The sequence below is a fragment of the Ictalurus punctatus genome, chromosome 8 (genome assembly GCF_001660625.3).
Source record: "Ictalurus punctatus breed USDA103 chromosome 8, Coco_2.0, whole genome shotgun sequence".
In the NCBI taxonomy this organism is placed as follows: Eukaryota; Metazoa; Chordata; class Actinopteri; order Siluriformes; family Ictaluridae; genus Ictalurus; species Ictalurus punctatus.
Window position 1 is genome coordinate 4,765,001 of NC_030423.2, and position 18,972 is coordinate 4,783,972.

The window sequence follows — 18,972 nt, forward strand, 5'->3', positions numbered from 1 at the left end:
TTGAGACGAGTTGCAGCCATCAAATTCAAAACTACCATAAAATTTCTGACATTATTTATCTTGGTTCAAATTTTTTTTACATCACTAAACCCTGCCATTTTAACAGGGGTGTGTAGACTTTTTATACACTGTATGTCTTTCTGGCCACACACACTACAAGTCCAAAATATGCATTTTCATTAGACAGAGTATACTGTTTTGATGGAAGTTCAAGAAAGCTGATCTGGAAGGCCTAACAGATTCAATTATGTTGAATATGTGAGTTTGACCAAAATATGCTTAGCTAAAGTGCATGGAATGACACTTGACTTGGACTTGCAGCTCAAAGTTTTGTATTGCACTTGCAAAAAACATTATTGTGACATCTCTGATTAAGCCTATTTTATCAGCCAAATAGTACTGAAGCCCAATTAACTCAAGGTTGCTGGCCGATAAGGAGTCTGTTCTCTTTGACATGGTTCTGAGAAAGAATAACTAGTAGCTATTAATTAGTATTTTCTATATCCTGGGAAATGATTTCAAATGAATGTGTCCCTTTATCAGTCACTAATTGTAAACAAACATTTGTTACATACAGTGGCTTTGTAATTCACAGAGGTCTGGCCATCCATCAAAGTTAAAAGCAGCAGTTTTGGCTTACCATTAAAACTTAAACTACATTTGCATGGAAATGAAAGAAATCACAATGCTGCTGGGTAGGAGATGTGAGCTGTTCTCACATTGCAATTATGTCAGACCAGAGATAAAGTTTTCTCTGAAACCCAGTTTAGTATATTGTCATTTACTATAATCCAAGACTATATGGCTGTTTTCAACTGAAATCTGATCTAATGTAATCAGTTGAACTTCAGTTTGACAAAGTGCTATTAGCTGGTGACTATAAGTTTCATGTTCATGACGTGTCTAATACATTTGTTTCAGAATTCTTAAATACTGCTGCATGTTTTTAATGTTGTACAAGAAGTTTGATTTACACTGGATCAGATTTTTATGTTAGGCCTGTCCCTTAACCTACATTTAGAAGTCATCCATGTTTCTGATCACAAATGTATTGTTTTTGAAACGGTTTTTAACATTAAAATGGTTAAGTCTAAACATACAATATTCTGCTGTGTTTTTTTGTGATGATTCAGTTGCCAACATTTCAACAGATTTCACTTAACTAAGGCTAGAAATAATTCAGCCTTCTGATGTTATTTGGTTAGCTGGTTTAATAATCTCTGCAACACTAGATAATGTTGCTCACTTTAAGAATAGATCAAAATAGTTGGTTAATGGAAAGAACTGCTTATTTTAATAGGTTAATCAGTGCCAATAAACCGAACCCACAGATTTATGTTTGCCATAACTGTCATACATTAATACTTCCAGCCTTAATTTGAGGGTATTTACATCCAAATCAGGTGAAAGGTGTACAGCACTTTGTATATGTGGCGCCCCCTTCCCGCAGACCTTTTTAAAGGACCAAAAGTAATTGGACAACTGCCTGCTTAGCTGTTCCATGGCCAGGTGTGCCATTCCCTAATTCCCTCATTTAAAAGGTCTAGTGTTGATTTCAAGTGTGGCTTTTGCATTTGGAATCTTTTGCTGTCAATATGAAATTGAAAGAGCTGTCACTGCCAGTGAAGCAAGCCATTATTAGGCAAAAGAAATCATAAACTCATCAAAGAGATAGAAAAATCATTAAGTATGGCCAAATCGACTAGTCGGTACATTCTTAAATAGAAAGAATTCACTGGTGAGCTGAGGAACACCAAAAGGCCTGAACAACCCCAGAAAACAACTGTGGTAGATGACAGAAGAATTCTTTCCACGGTGAAAAAAAACTTTCACGACAGTTAGCCAGCTCAAAAACATCTATATAAAAAAAACCCTATACACACACACACACACACACACACACACACACACACACACACACACACACACACACACACACACATATATATATATAGTTACAGTTAAGGAACATCATCATCTGGACAGATGAAACTAAGATCAACTTGTATCAGAATGATGGGAAGTTATCTGACACAGTGAAGGAAATGCCTTAAAACCTAATTTAATAACTTTTAGCAGCAGTGTTTTACCTGTACTTTTAGCTCTGCACCTGTTTATTTAAACTTATTTAAAGTTTATTTTGGGTGTCTTAATTTCAGTAAATCATATGTAATATTGTGTGTAGTTTTACTGGTTAGTGTGTCTTTTTTTAAACAAGTAATGAAGTTTTATGGTTTTTCAGGTATTGTGAAATACTTTGTATTTAGTTGGCTTAGAAATGTGCTGTACAAGTAAAGATATACTTACTAAAACATCATTTTCTCATTACATGAGAGTCATTTCTCATTACATGATTGTAACAGACTATAACTCAAACACTGAGGTGTTGTCTCATGATGCTGTGCCAGTGCAAATAAATATATGTGATAAAATTTTCATTTTACCAGATAAAATGTGTGACTGGTGTCACATAATAAAGTGATAAAATAATTTAAAAAAGAGTAGACGATATGTATAATAACCTAAACTAATAACCTAATGAGTTGTTTACAATTAACACGACACATAATTATTACAATTTTCTACTGAACAATTTGAGAACCTTTCAACGAAACAAAATCATTACCTTCATTGTCTTTTTCTAAATAATAATGTATTCTCTTAAAAACATGTGATGAAATGATTTACACCATTTGTAAAACAAAGGGAGGTATTTACCTTGAGGAATCAGAAATAGAGACTGGGGCGTTCTCACAGATGTGAACACTTTTGGTGTCACAAAGCAAGACAGAACTACAGCCTGCGGCTTGTGATAACTGTACTGGGGTTAAAAATTCTTTCTCCGTTGAACAAGGGAGGCCTTCTCCGTCGACAGTCTTGCTCTTGCCTGGCTCAGTCTTCATGTCTGGAGTATCCATGCTGCTATAGTCAGACCCCTCAGGTAAGTTTACTGGAAATTTTTCTTGCTTGCGTTTCTGAGTCCGTGCCTTCTTCACCTCTGGGGAAAGAATCTATAGTTACTTAACAGCATACTTTGTTTGCGAATTGGTCAACTCACAAAATTCATAATGAAGAAGTAGTTTTATTTATATAGCGCCTTTCCAAAGCTCAAGGTCACTTTACATAGTATATATATCAAATACATAAAACACAAATGTAATAAATTGAAAATCATTGAAAATACATTTCAAACAGATACGTTTTTAGCTGGGTCTTAAAACTAGGCAGAGAAGTGATGCTGCGGAGAGTAAGAGGTAGTGAGTTCGACAGTTTCGGAGTAGCAACACAAAATGACCTTCCAGTCGCAGTGGACAGCTGAAATCTAGGAATGGAAAAAAGACAAAGTTCTGATGAGCTAAGGGACCAAGTAGGGCAGTATGGATGAAGAATGTCAGACAACTAGGGAGGGGCAAGACCATTTAGTGCTTTGAATGTTAGAAGTAGTATCTTAAATTGAATATGTGAAGCTACAGGTAGCCAGTGGAGATCATGCAGAAAGAGGACTGATATGAACAGAGTGCCTGGTGGAGGTGAGAACCCTTGCAGTTGACTGTTGAACATACTGTAATCTTGAAATGTATTTTTGGGCAAGCCAATAAATAGGGCATTACAATAATCCAGACATGAAGTGACTGACTGATGCTGAAATCTTAGTTCATGCCCTAGAGTGAGAGAGGATTGAAGACACAATATTACGAAGGTGGTAAAAAGAGTTTTTAACTATGGAGTTGATATGGGAATCAAAAGAGAGTTGTGTCAAATAAAACACCAAGATTACAGGCAGAGGAAGAAGATTTAACAGGAACCCCATCGATATCCAATGACATCCATCCTTTTGAGTGAATTAGTTGAACCAATAAACAATATTTCAGTTTTATTATCATTCAGTTTTAAAAAGATCAGGGACATCCAGGGTTTGATGTCCCTAATACATGCAGTGAGTGAATCAGAAAAAGTTGTCTTATCAGAGCTGGTTGTAAGGTAAATTTGGATGTCATCAGCATAACAATGAAACTGAAGTCCATGCATGTGTATGATGTCACCACATGGATACATATAAATTATAAACAACAGTGGCCCAAGAACAGAGCCTTGAGGAACACCCTGTGTCAGAGGAGCAGTGGCGGATTTGTACCCTTCAATAGTGATAAAATACTTTCTGTCATTGAGGTAGGAGGTGAGCCAGGAGAGAGCTGGATCAGTGAAGCTGATTCCAGAAAGACGAGAGATAAGTACATCATGACAGACCGTGTCAAATGCAGAGCTTATATTGAAGAGAATTAAAGTGTTTATTAACCCAGAATCAATGGACAGTAGAAGGACATTAACCACAAGAAGAACAACAGTTTCAGTGCTGTATGACGGAATGGTTTAAAGAGACCATTGGCATCTAAATAAGACCTTAACTGTGAGGCCATTACTTTTTCCAAAATTTTATTTAAATATGGTAAGTTTGAGATTGGCCTATAATTGTTCATATTTTGATGATCAAGGGCAGATTTCTTAAGAATGGGGGTCACCGCAGCAGTTTTTAGTTCTGCTGGAACAATACCAGATGCTAGGCTACAGTTTATCAGACGAGTTATGGAAGGTGAGACTTCGGAAACACACATTTTGTGTAAAGTAGTAGGTGCAGAGTCAAGCTGGCAAGATGTAGAATTGGACTTCATAATCAGATCACTTATAGCAGAAGGTGTAGTGGAAGTGAAAGCAGAGAAAACATATTCTGTGTGAGCTATCTAAATGTGTAAATACACACATTTGACCAAAGGTATGTGGTCACTCATGTCACTCAGTTCAGGTGTTTCAGCCACAACCATCTCCATGGACAAACATTGGCAGTAGAATAGGTCATACTGAAGAGCTCAGTGACTTTAAATGTGGCAGTGTCACAGGATGCCAAGTGAGTTTGCGAAATCTCTGCCCTGTTAGACATGCCTTGGTCAACTTTAATTGCTATTATTGTGAAATGGAAGTGTCTAAGAACAATAACAACTCAGCCACAAAGCGGTAAACCATGCAAACTCACAGAACAGGTCAGTCAAATGCATCTTTTGCAACACTTGCTCCAGAATTCCAAACTGCCTCTAGAAGCAACAACAGCATAAGAACTATGTGTTGGGAGCTTTAAGAAATGGGTTTCCATGGCCGAGCAGCTGCACACAAACCTAAGATCACTATGCACAATGTCAAGCAACGGCTGGAGTGGTGTAAAGCATATTAATGGCCATGGTTTTGGAAAAGGATGTCCTATGTACCAGGCTTCCTCTCCCAACATCAGTACCTGACCTCACTCATGCTCTTGTGGAAGCAGAATTGCAGAAAGTCCCACAGGCACGTTTCAAAATCTAGTGAAGAGCCTTCCCAGAAGAGTGGAGAGTGTTAGAGCAGCAAGGGGGGGGGGGGGGGGGACACAAAGGGTGGAATGGGATGTTCCAACAACAAGCACATATGGGTATGATGGTCAGGTGTCCACATACATTTGGTTATATAGTGTACAAAGTACAGTGGACAAAATGAGTTGACAACAAGAAATGCTCTAGGTTAAAAGCTGGTTCAGCAGCCTGCAATGCACTTAAATGGATTGTAAGTCTGACAGAACATTCAAAGGATTTGATGAATTTGACATTTTTTGAAAGAAATTTCAAAGGATTTAATGCTGCATGTGCTGACTCACACACACACACACTATTTCGGGTACGTTTACTCCATGTTTACTCTGTTTTCGGCCTACATAGGATTGGATTTTCTTGTATTACTAACTGAATCTAATAATTTTAATTATTGACTTTGCTGAGTATTCTCAGTAAAGAATAAAAAAAAGATTTAATAACCAGGTTGACAACCGAGAACGAATGTTATAAAGAGTAACAGAGCTGATTGAAATTGATAATGCAAATCAAAACATAAAAGAGAACATAGAGCAGAAGACATCTATGGCAAAAAAAGGACTGAATGATGAGCAATAACAGGCTTGAAACCTGTGTGACAAGGTTAACATATATTAAGTACCATAATTTCACTCAAAAAGGTTTACACTATTTAAAAAAAAAAAAAACCTTTTCTCTCTGGTGTTCTGATGCTATTTATGGTTCTAATGCAATAATTTAATGTGAAAAGTCAATAACTACAGTTCTGAAATTAATTTTCAGCACTACATTGTGTGTGTGTGTATTATTTTACCATTAGGCTCATATTTCATCTGGAGTTCTTCAATTTTCACTTGGAGCTTGACAATGTCAATGCGCATTTGCTTTAGAGCACACTCGGAAGTAAAGAGTTTCCTTTCCAACTCGAGCACCCTGTGGCTCTCAGAAAGAGCTTTCATTCTGGCCATGGATAATTCCTCCTTTAGTTTCTCTGCAGCTTTCCTAGAAAACACAAAACGAAACAAAGTACAATTATCACAGAAAAAGACAAATAATTTAAGCCATCTTTTATCCAAATGGCATATAAAAAAATCATAATAATTATTTAACTGATCAAGGTTATACAGGCAAAAAAAAACAACCCTTAGAAGCAGAAAAACATTTATGGAGCAAGTATCCCTTATAGGTATCAACTAATAGCCAGATGTTAGTGTAATGGGGAAGAGTCAGAAATTTCACGTGAATAGCCTCATTGGAAATATATTTACTGAAAAAAATGCTGACGCGTTCAATACTTATTTCCCCCACTGTATATATACACGATGAAACATTAAATAAAGATGATACATATTTTTAATGAGTCCACATATATTTTCATTAAATTCTGAACATGTTATCCGGTGAAATAAATAAACTTTTAACTATAAGAACGATAAATGTTGCCGTCACTGTTTTAGATTTTTTTTTAAAAGTTGATTACAAGATCTTAGTAGTCTGGTAGGAGAGTAAGGGTAAAGATCACCAATGTACTGTGGAGGAAGACCAGAAATTTGAACTTAAAAGAAAGCCACTGAAGAGCTGCCAAAATTGGGGAAATATGATAGCTCTTTTTAGTCCCTGTTAAAAATCTAGTTGCTGCATTTTACAAGCTGAAGGCAAGACCAGGTAGATTGAGGAAGGCCAACATACAGAGAATTACAGTAGTCCAACTGTGATGTAATATGAGCATGAATAACAGTTTAGAAATCCTTTGTAGAGAGAAACTGTTTTAACTTTATAAGAGACCTTAAATGAAAGAAGCTTCCCGTAAAGGAGTCATATCATGATTAATGTTTTCCTTTTTTTTCGGGGGTGTAATGTATCTGTTTGTGCATGTATAAGATCTGCAGTCACAAAACTCAGTCCCAGCAAAGGGATTTATTTTATCGAACAGAGAACACCGCACCAGACCTGCCTAAAACGCGTCGTTTTAAGTCCAGATATTACTTCTGTAACATGTCTACGTCACAGCATGCGCTGTTAGCATAATCCTGCCCAAAGGCAGGCGCGAAGAAAGAAGGCGAGGCTCCAGGCGCCATGTCGCAGAGACACTGTGTGTTTCTGTGCAAAAACAAAACCCCTTTGTTTAGACTTCCGAAAACAAATGAAATAAGGAATCAGTGGTTACTGTTAATTTAATTTAAAACGCTGTTCCTGAGCAGTACAACACAAATGTTTGCTTGTGCACAGCGCATTTCACGGAGGACAGCTTCCTGAACCTGGGCGAGTACAAGGCACGCTACACACAAAGGCTCATCCTGAAAAGTGGGGCGATTCCCTCTTGCTCTGACAATCTTGTGCTTCTGAATCAGAACCTGTAAGTATGTTTGATTATTTTATAAAGTATCTGCTATTGACTGTTGAAATGCGGAGTTTTGTGTTGTGGCTCAGTTGTAGAACTCTGCTAACGTGCTAGCTAAGGTTTGATCCACTTTTTGATCCATTTTCTTAATCTCACTCGGGCTCAAACTGATACGGTAAAACCGACGACATGTTGCTTAGGAGCTTAGGATTGCTTTAAAAGTCTTGGAGGCTGAAGCTAACTTAAGGGGCGTTACATTTCCGACACATGCTTGAGGTATTTGGCCAATCACAATGCAATGGCTCAACTGGCCAATCAGAGCACTCTGGGCTTTTCAGAAGGAGGGGCTTTGGAGAAATCAGAGTGTTTCAGGCAGCCTGGGAATAGAGGTACTGCAATAATGTACAGTATGTGACAATGAATGCGTTTTTTAAACATTAAAGCATGTTAACCTATTCTATTACACACAAACAAAATAATGAACGTTTAAAAATGGTTAAAAATTATGATATGACCACTTTAGCAGCAGCACTAATTTGTTTATCAAACTGTACAGCTGAATCAAAAATTACTGCAATATTTTTGACATTTACGTGTATTAGAGGAAAGAGGACCTAACTGGACCTCAAAGACAGAGGAAAGGGTGTGATAAGTTCACTGTGAACACTCTTCCCTCTCTGTTTTCTCAGGAACAAAGAAAGTGTTAACACCATTTAACTTTGTTCTTCTGTTAACTAAAGTACAGACAGATAAAGCCTCTCACCATTTGCGCATGGCTCCCCCGAATACCACTTGAGCGCATTTACATAACTTCCTGAATAACATTCGCCCGTATTCCTATGACTTCCTGAAAACCATATATGGTAATGTTCCTGTTTTACATTGATATACTTCTTTTTTTTATACAAATATACCCTTCCGCCTTGTATCTTCAGTGAACAGAGGCGAGACCAATCTGACAGGATTTACAGGACAATACGTGGAAACACTTGCCTTATGGGCTGAAAGCTCTCAATTCTGCCAAACGCTAGCACACACAGTCATTGTGAGGAAAAATGGATATATGACATTTTTTTTAAACCAGTAAAGAGAGTGAAACTGAAACAGTAACATCCTCTGATGCTGCGCAGGAAAACAAGGTGTGTAAATGTAAAAGAGTTCCGGATTACATTAACATGATATGAGCAGAGAATAAGGAAAGATACTGTACTTTGCATGGGACTGTAGAAGCTAAACACATAGCTTAGCTGTGTCTCCCCTTGGCTAGAAACACCAAACTAGCCTAGTTAGAAAAAACTTTTATATTTTATCAGTCTGGTAGTCCGACAAACAGTGATAACACCCGAGGCAAGTTTTATGATGAATCCAACTTCTTCTGATCGTGTCATACATTGACAGCTAAGTTATCTCAGCTTCCATAAAACAAAAAACTTACTAGCTTTGTTACTAGCCCCGGATAATTAACAGCCCAGCTAACGCCCCTGGATGGTACCTTGAGAAATACCACAAGATCAGAGGGGGCAATGAAGAAGAAAAATTCCCTGTTTACTGAAAAAGTCCTATCTTTCAGGTAAGAGGCAAACAAATGCAAAGCCAGCCCTTGGATGCCAACCACAGACTCTAGGCAAGTTAAAAGAGTACTATGGTCTATAGTATCAAAATCAGCACCAAAATCCAATAACCCAACACAGCACACATGCCAGAGTCAATTGAGATGAAAATATCATTAGTGACCTTTAAAAGGCAGATTCTCTACTATGTAAGGATCTAAAGCCTGAATGGAACTTGTCTAGGATATTTAAACAATTCAAATGACAGTGTAGCTGTGAATAAACAACTTTCTCCAGCAACTTTGAGATAAACAGGCAATTTGGAAAAACAGGCTTATAATTATTGTGTAAAGCTGGATCAAGATGAGTTTTTTTTAAGCAAAGGCTGCACAATTACATGTTTAAGCTAGCTGGTACAGCTTCAGTAGCTAAAGAGCTATTAATAATGGCTGAGAGGATTGAACTGTCGGTTACAAAAACATCTCTCAAAAGACATGCGGGGAGAACATCCATCATACAACTTCTGTGAGATTAAATCAGAAAGCTGGGCTGAGGAGACTGGTTGAAATTTGGTTAAATAACTGAGCAGAGGTGATCCCTGAAGAGACACAGTTTTAAAGGCATAGCTTAAATTTTATTGATGAAAAAATGGAGAAATTCATCAAATGACTCAGGAGAAGGGTCAGAACTGAAAGCCTGAGAAGAACTGAACACAGAATCAATCGAATTAACTTAAATTTAGACAGATACTTTGATTCTGCCTCTTTCACTGACCTCTAATCACTTGCTAAGCATGTCTTCAAAATGTCATAAGAGACCTGTAGTTTGTCTTTCTTCCACTTTTGCTCCATTTTCTACAATTTTGTCTAAGAGCTTGGGTGCAATAATTGAGCCAAGGATGAAGAGTATCTTTCCCCTTAACTCTCCTGGACACGAGAGGAGCGTTACATTTCATTCATGTAAGTATGTCATTTTTTCTTCTGCAAATATCTGATGTCAACAGGTTGATATACAGCATTTCAACAACATACTTGCAAATTGTGTGTGTGTGTGTGTGTGTGTGTGTGTGTGTGTGTGTGTGTGTGTGTGTGTGAGATTCACAACTATTTAGTGAGAGTATGGGTTATTATGTGTCACGAGAGCTTCACAGCACAGAGATTTGATTCAGTGGCAGCATTTACCATGGTCAGCTACATCAGAAAGAATGGAATGGCTTTTGTGCTCCTAAGCATAATGCACCACAACAAAGTGGTGGATGAAAGTAGCAGAAAGAAAAAACCTGATGCAATCACTTCAACAATATACAAAATTCTACAATAAGACCCAAGGAGGTGTAGACACCATGGATCAGATGGTTGGCACCTACACCGGCAAGCGCCAAACACAGACGTGGCCCATGGTGCTATGGTATTGGAGGCCATTTCTCATGAGGAATGGGCTAAGATTCCTCAGGAACGTTGCCAGAAGCTGGTGTCTGGCTATGCATCTTGTTTGCAGCAGGTCATAACAGCAAAAGGGTGCTCTACTAAGTACTAAAGATGCTTGCCATGAAGGGGTTTAATCATTTTGAAACTGGAGAAAACATAAGTTGCATTTCCAGCTGAATTTGGGGAAACCACTTCGGGAAATAAGCATTTGTTGTCTTGAACTCTTTCAACTGCTTTTGTTTTATTTGTTCATCACAAACAGCTGAAAGTCTGTACATTTTTACAATAAACCTGATTTGCAATGGGGGTTAAATAATTTTGATTGCAACTGTACATAAGCAAATTAACATACCTTATAAGTTATCCTTACTTAAATTTCAATTCAGTTTTTTATGGGCTCCCGAATGGGGCAACAGATAATTGTTTGACTTATCATCCTATATATAGCAAGTTCAAATCCTGAGATGCCACAGTTAACTGTGGCTGGGAGTCCAAGGTAGCAAAAGTGGCTGTCCTCTCTCTGGGTGGTAGTGGGATTACTCTTTCTCCCCTCTCACAGCTACAGCTACACTAGCCAGTCATGGGCATCTGTGAGCTCATGTAAGGTGGATAGTGCTTTTTTCCTGAGTGCTACACTGCCCTGTGACCCAGCATGAGCAGCAGTTCAAAGAGATGCCGTATTTAAGCTATTTATTAATGAAATGAAAACTCTCCAGCTGCCAATTCTTTATCATTTAAATGCCCAAATAGATTAGCCTAGGAAAGGGCCATACATAAGAAATTCTAGTTCACATGACGTTAATCCGCTATATTTCATTATTCATTAATTGGAAACTTACTTAGAATTTGAGAGTTGCATTTTCAAAAGATCAGTGTAATACGTCTCATCCACAAACTCTATTTCCTTGGAGACACTAGTGGACTGATTCTCAAGTGCCACCTGTTGGTAAATGAGTTTCATGATCAGTTGATTGCATCAAATAGATCACTATCAAAACAACGCATCAAATTCTGTTACTTGTGCAAAACGTTACCTCCAACTTCTGCAACTGTTGCACTTTCTTCATCAAGGTTTCTATCTCATTGTTCTTCTCTGACAGCATGACTCGTAATCGCTCAAGCTGGGCTGGGTCTGATCTAATGCCCTGAAGCTGCATCATATTAGATATCTGCACCTATGATGAAAGAAAGAAGAAAAACTTTGGCAAAAAGAAATCGCAGTGTTTGCTCCCTTCTCAATAATAATAATGCTGCTGACTTTTACCTTCATGCGAACCATTTGCTGTTTGGTAAATGCATGCTGCTTTTGAAGAGACTGGTACTGTACTTTTACACTGATCAACTGTCTCTCTATTTCAGCACGCTTGTCCTCTACCTGTTTAAAATAAATAAATAAAGATATAATTTAAACCAGCACCTTAATATCACATTAACAAATATTTTAGTGATATTAAAATCTATACCTCAGAGAATAATGAATTGCCTTTGCTGTTTGGATCCTGCGCATGCTGTAACACCTGGTCCAATTGTATTTGAAGTTCCTGGTTGGCTTCCCTGGATTTCTATTATGAAATACGAGATTAGCATGTGCAGAGAGTTCTGCTGCTGTCAGTAGTGATGTCAATACACATTTCTTTATGAATAATGCTTTTCTCTTTTCGGCCTTAAGCATCTAAATTCCCCTCAGATACTGTACATTACTTACACGTTTTGTTAGGATTTAAATTGTCTTTCTTTATTAGGAGTCCAAGCACCAAATATCCTGGAACCCTGTAGTTTTTGTTAGGACTTTTATATTTATGGGTTCAAGCACAAAGTTCTTTGTAATCCTATTGTTTTCGATTAAATTTTTCTTCATATTATTATTATTCTCTGCTAAAAACTGATTGTGCTGACCAAACTGTAGGTCCTACAGACATGAAATTGGTCAAAATGTACTCTGTCCTGCTGCTCAGGCAAGAGAGACGAGCCTGATCGGCCTAATGATGCATGTCCTACAGTGAAATTCTTTTCAACTTATCCCTTAGTTGCGCTTCGCAAGCCGCAAGAACCATTTAGCTACACCAATTTAGATTTTTCGCTAATTTTCAAAATCTACTTTTTCAGAATATTTCCTAGAATATTTTGTTCTGTCTTCACAAGTTCCATGCCAAAATGCACAGCAGAGTGTGACCTTCAATAATGATCGAGAACATGTTGACATTTGTAAACAATATGGCCACCACATGTGAATCAATTCTAATGAGGTAGAGCCTAATTTACTCAAACACACGTAACTCATGACTGTTTGGATAGTGTATTACTGTTTTATCCATCCAAACTTTATTGGATGGATAAAACAGCTCTAAAACCGAATTCAAAATTAATGAATTACCTCCAAAGCATTGTAAAGTGACATGACCTCATTTTCTTTTTCTTCCTTTGTATTTGCAAGTGTCTCCAGTTGTCTCTGAAGGATACAATTAGCCAGCTCCAGCTGCTCTTCTTTGTATTTCAATTCCTGATGCTTCTGCTCTAAGGCAGCCTTAGGGGGAGAAAAAAAAAGAAGACACGTTTTGATTAAAAGCATTTCCCTCCCCCACCCCCCCCCCATCCGCTTAATCGAAAAAATAATCAGCCAACTAATCAACTATGAAAATAATCATTAGTTGCAGTCCTACTTTGGAGCAGTCTGCCCGAAGAGTTAAAAAAAAAAAAAAAAAAAAAAAAAAAAAACAGGCAAAAAAAGAGAAAATTAATCAAATGCACTTCTATGCCACCATTTGTTCATTTACTTTTGCTGCAGTGAACCATTTTGGGAAAAGCTTGAAACGGGAATTCCACTTACACAGTCTTCTTGAACACAAAAGTAAAATCATGATAATGATTAAAATGTTTGATGTAAAATTCAAATGAGCATGTCTGGGTGTACAAAACAAAAAAGTTAAAATTAAAAACAAAAACAAAAAACAAATAAAATAAATAAATAAAAAGCTGTCTGCAAGTTTACCCACAAGGTTTAAACATTGAAATGTTATCACATACTAAGTTATTTTATCTATTTGTTTAATTCATGCTAATTTGGGCTTGGCCCATTTTTTCCCCAAGGGGTATAGTCTCTTCCGTTTTTAATCTACTTAAAAATGTGTTTAAAATCAGCAGTTAGTCTACTCTGGTTGCTGTTACTACCATCATCTGTCATGTTATGGGCTATTGCTGTGACATGTGTATGTTTATTTTGTAAGTAATCTATATTATTTTTATACTTTTTTAATCTTGGGTATAGAAAAGTGCCTTATACGTAAAATAGATCATTATTATTACAGTCATTAGATGCTATCATAGCCATATTTTTCTCTCATGGGATTAACAGTGTGTGTGTGTATTTACATGTCTATATACTGTAAATTACAACCTTTCATTACATGCATTGAATTTTCAAGAACTGTTCACCATTTAGTAAAGTTGCATTTGCAAATTGCATTCAGTAAAGCAATGCACAGAAAACACCTTGCTAAAAAATCTGCAAGAAAAACAAACTTTACCATAGATGATTCCAGATCCATCTTCTGGATTTGTAGCTCCAAGATCTCTGACGACATTGTTTCATGGGAATGTTCTGACATTTTGCGAAGCTCCTCAGTTTTGCTGGTTAAAGCTTGAGACTGCAACTCCAACTTATGTCTCAGCTGTTTCTCAAGAAGCTGAGCCTCATCTAGATCTCCCTTCAATTTATCCACCTTCAGATAATTTGGGAGGGAGAAGGGAAGGTATAATTGACTTTGTAACTACTGCATTGGAATATATAAAGCAAAGTTTATGTAACACTATGCTACAATGAAGGGAAAGAACATTTTAGATGTCCACTTAAAAGCTCCATCTTTCATAACTGTTGGAAAAATCAAGACCAGGGTGTCAAACTCGTATTCTGCTGGGGCCAGGTCAGCATTTTTTATAACCTATTGAAGCACCATAAATTAAGGCTATTGATTTTTTCTAAACAAATGATCTATTCTAGTGATTAATAAAGTAGTCTCTGAAAGTAGAATAGGATGTTTCTGTACATTTCTATTCTAAAATGTGAAAACGGTTAAATTCCACAACTTTCACTCCTTTTGGTTGTTCGTATAAAATACGGTGTCGTCGTTTTCCCTAGGCAAATCATATTACACATCTTGCTAAAAAAAATAAATGTAAATCAGCATGATCAAAGCCCCTAAAATAAAGCACCCAATTTAGAATGAGTGCATTGTTGATGCCTTGCTCTTCGCCACACAATTTGATTCTGAGTGCTGCTTGAGCAGAACATAATTACAGGAAAGTAAACAACCAAAAGCACAAAACTGCACTACCCAGTTATGGAATGCCATTAAAATTAAATCAATCAATGCTCCTATGATATTAAAAAAAAAATGAAATGATTAAATGCAGCGTTCAATTTCTAAATTAATCAATATATAGTGAATTCATTCAAATGAATAAATACTGAAATATTTTATCACACTCATTTTTCACAATAACTTTTATTGTGCATAATACACTTTTTCATTTCATAATGAGACTTTTATTTCATAACAATACTTTTATTTCATTCTGTTGTAATCCGGCAGTCAGCACCAGTGGGTCAGGGTCAGAGATAATCACTGGCTGCTCACATATTCAGGCCGAAGCAACAACACACCAGATGCCAATGATTATATAGCCTGCTTTCTTTTCAGGTTGCAGTGTGTAGAAAGCTGCTTGACTACGCGCACTGCACTTATCCGCATGAGGAGTGGTGGTTAGTGATGATATATTTGATGGGAGGCTAAAATCTTATATTTTCAATGTCTTGACAATCAAAGGATTAGTGCTGAATAATGCATTCTCTCAAAAGGGCTTATTGATGGCATAATAACAGTAATATTCAAAGTATTGCCAACATATACAGAGACCGACGGACTCCAATCACGCACACACGAGCTCCAACCCTCTCTTTCAAACCAAAAAAACACTAAACATAGGGTTCTGTCATGTGACCTTTTGTGTAAATTTGTACTTTGATTAGAATGTGTGTTTAGGCTATCTACTTTTAGTTTCTCCTCCAAAGGCATTATGGGGCAAAAGAGTGATAAGTGTAAATTATCCACTTTGTTCATGCTCATTACACCCATGACTCTGTTCGTAAAACGAATTCTGATGATTGTGTCGGTCCCTTTTGTACCATTGTGTGTATTTTTATTACGACTGATAATTTGATGTGGATGCCAAAAATTTTATTGAATTTTTTCTTTATACATTGAAAGATGTGGGCTTAGCCCTGCTGGCACATTTATATCATATATGTCACCCCTGTGCCTGAGCATTTCTAACAAGACTTCAGTGCAGGTCAAAATAGAACAAGCAGTGAAATAATGTCTATCACTCTGATCGGCGAAAAAAAGCTTGAGCACACTGAGGTCATCAATGTCACCTGCCTGAAAGGTAGCATAACTTTCCTAGCAGTCAGTTCCATGCTAGAAATGTACTGCCCACTCTAGAAAAAAAAGAGTCAATAACAAAGGATTGGCCAATCACTGAACAGGTTCAGCCCCAGTAGTGGTGACTGACAGATGATAACAAAATAAAATAAGTGTCATTATGAAATAAATGTGGCATTAGGAAACAAAAGTCACAATCTGAAATAAAAGTTTCATTATGAAATAAAAATAGACAAGACAATAAAAAATAAAACAAAAGGAAAATAAATCCTGTTGTCACAAAAACAAACTGAAATAGGACAATATTGTGAAAAGTTTGATAAAATATTGTATCAGTATTATTTATTGATTGAATTGTTTTACAATATATTGACTCACCTATATATATATATTTTTTTTTTTTTTTTTTTTTTGCTGCATTTACTCATTTTATTATTTATAATCATAGGCATATTTATTTATTTTTTTTAATGACTTTTAAACGTTTTGACTAATACAATGATCAATACCCAGTAAAACTGCACACGAGTTTATGTAAAAATCTACAGTAAAATTTCTTCTTATTGAGTATTAGGATAGTGTATTACACTGTTACACTTTGTTAAACAGGCTTCTTCTTTTAACCAGTTTTGTTTAAGTACTACATTGAGTGAATCGGCTATAACGTGGCATTTACAGATGCAGGGTCCTAACTCCTGGAGTTTTTAAGGTACAACGGAAAATCCAAATAAGAAGCTAACTTCTACCTGGACAAATAATTATAACGTGATGGAACACTCAGAAAAAACGGGTGCTAAACTGTACCATTACTGTCACTGGGGTGATGCACTGAGTGCTACATCTATAGTACCTTTAGTGTGTACACTACCTTATACATGGTAATAGGAATTTAGAAGTACCTAAAAAATGATTTAAGGTACACAACTGGACCTTAAGGACCATATTAATTAGCTTTTAGAGTAATACTTTAATACATGCACCTTTCTAGGCAATAGATTACAAATGTCTTTCATGAAAAAACACTAAAGGTAAAAAGATCCTAGTGACATGGGAAAAGTACAGTTTAGTACCCTTTTTTCTGAGAGTGAAGTGTTTAAGAAGATGAACATATATCAAGTCATTAAATTGTCTGCTTTGAACAGATGTTTCTGTTGACTATGCAGATATTCAAAACAAAGTTAAACTTTATTGGATGGATAAAACAATCTTATAAAACAACCTTACACTCCATCAATTTTTCTTCTTCAAAAGATCAGCACATTTCAACACTGGGCAATAATTTTCAGGATCTGGAGTCAACTACTGAAACTGAGTTTGACACCTGTGATCTAGACATTATGTATTGGTTGAGAATGAATATGTAGAAACCTAAAACAAATAAAAGCTTGAAAGGAAGTGTCTACTCCTTCTGACCTGTGGTCTATTGGAGATATATATATATATACAGTGAGGGAAAAAAGTATTTGATCCCCTGCTGATTTTGTACGTTTGCCCACTGACAAAGAAAAGATCAGTCTATAATTTTAATGGTAGATTTATTTGAACAGTGAGAGACAGAATAACAACAAGAAAATCCAGAAAAACGCACGTCAAAAATGTTATAAATTGATTTGCATTTTAATGAGGGAAATAAGTATTTGACCCCTCTGCAAAACATGACTTAGTACTTGGTTTAAAAACCCTTGTTGGCAATCACAGAGGTCAGACGTTTCTTGTAGTTGGCCACCAGGTTTGCACACATCTCAGGAGGGATTTTGTCCCACTCCTCTTTGCAGATCTTCTCCAAGTCATTAAGGTTTCAAGGCTGACGTTTGGCAACTCGAACCTTCAGCTCTCTCCACAGATTTTGTATGGGATTTAGGTCTGGAGACTGCCTAGGTCACTCCAGGACCTTAATGTGCTTCTTCTTGAGCCACTCCTTTGTTGCCTTGGCCGTGTGTTTTGGGTCATTGTCATGCTGGAATACCCATCCACGACCCATTTTCAGTGCCCTGTCTGAGGGAAGGAGGTTTTCACCCAAGATTTGATGGTACATGGCCCCGTCCATCGTCCCTTTGATGCGGTGAAGTTGTCCTGTCCCCTTAGCAGAAAAAACCCCCCAAAGCATAATGTTTCCACCTCCATGTTTGACGGTGAGGATGGTGTTCCAGGGGTCATAGGCAGCATTCCTCCTCCTCCAAACACGGCGAGTTGAGTTGATGCCAAAGAGCTCCATTTTGGTCTCATCTAACCTCAACACTTTCACCCAGTTGTCCTCTGAATCATTCAGATGTTCATTGGCAAACTTCAGACAGGCATGTATATGTGCTTTCTTGAGCAGCAGACCTTGCGCGCGCTGCAGGATTTCAGTCCTTCACGGCGTAGTGTGTTACCAATTGTTTTCTTGGTGACTATGGTCCCAGCTGCCTTGAGATCATTGACAAGATCCTCCCATGTAGTTCTGGGCTGATTCCTCACTGTTCTCATGATCAATGCAACTCCACGAGGTGAGATCTTGCATGGAGCACCAGGCCGAGGGAGATTGACAGTTCTTTTGTGTTTCTTCCATTTGCGAATAATCGCACCAACTGTTGTCACCTTCTCACCAAGCTGCTTGGCAATGGTCTTGTAGCCCATTCCAGACTTGTGTAGGTCTACAATCTTGTCCCTGACATCCTTGGAGAGCTCTTTGGTCTTGGCCATGGTGGAGAGTTTGGAATCTGATTGATTGATTGCTTCTGTGGACAGGTGTCTTTTATACAGGTAACGAACTGATATTAGGAGCACTCCCTTTAAGAGTGTGCTCCTAATCTCAGCTCATTACCTGTATAAAAGACACCTGGGAGCCAGAAATCTTTCTGATTGAGA

General features: G+C 37.2%; 1 protein-coding gene across 2 annotated transcripts in view; it reads right to left on the reverse strand.

The window, feature by feature from the left end:
• The window catches only part of spdl1 (spindle apparatus coiled-coil protein 1), a 35,291-nt gene that overhangs the window by 1,883 nt on the left and 14,436 nt on the right, over positions 1 to 18,972 (reverse strand). For both annotated transcript variants that reach the window (XM_017473366.3, XM_017473368.3), the window contains exons 4-11: positions 14,212 to 14,406; positions 13,062 to 13,211; positions 12,151 to 12,249; positions 11,952 to 12,062; positions 11,722 to 11,862; positions 11,527 to 11,627; positions 6,184 to 6,371; positions 2,719 to 2,998 (exon numbers count right to left, since the gene is read on the reverse strand). In XM_017473366.3, the coding sequence (XP_017328855.1) occupies positions 2,719 to 2,998; positions 6,184 to 6,371; positions 11,527 to 11,627; positions 11,722 to 11,862; positions 11,952 to 12,062; positions 12,151 to 12,249; positions 13,062 to 13,211; positions 14,212 to 14,406 (1,265 nt within the window). The remainder of the gene's footprint in view (positions 1 to 2,718; positions 2,999 to 6,183; positions 6,372 to 11,526; positions 11,628 to 11,721; positions 11,863 to 11,951; positions 12,063 to 12,150; positions 12,250 to 13,061; positions 13,212 to 14,211; positions 14,407 to 18,972) is intronic.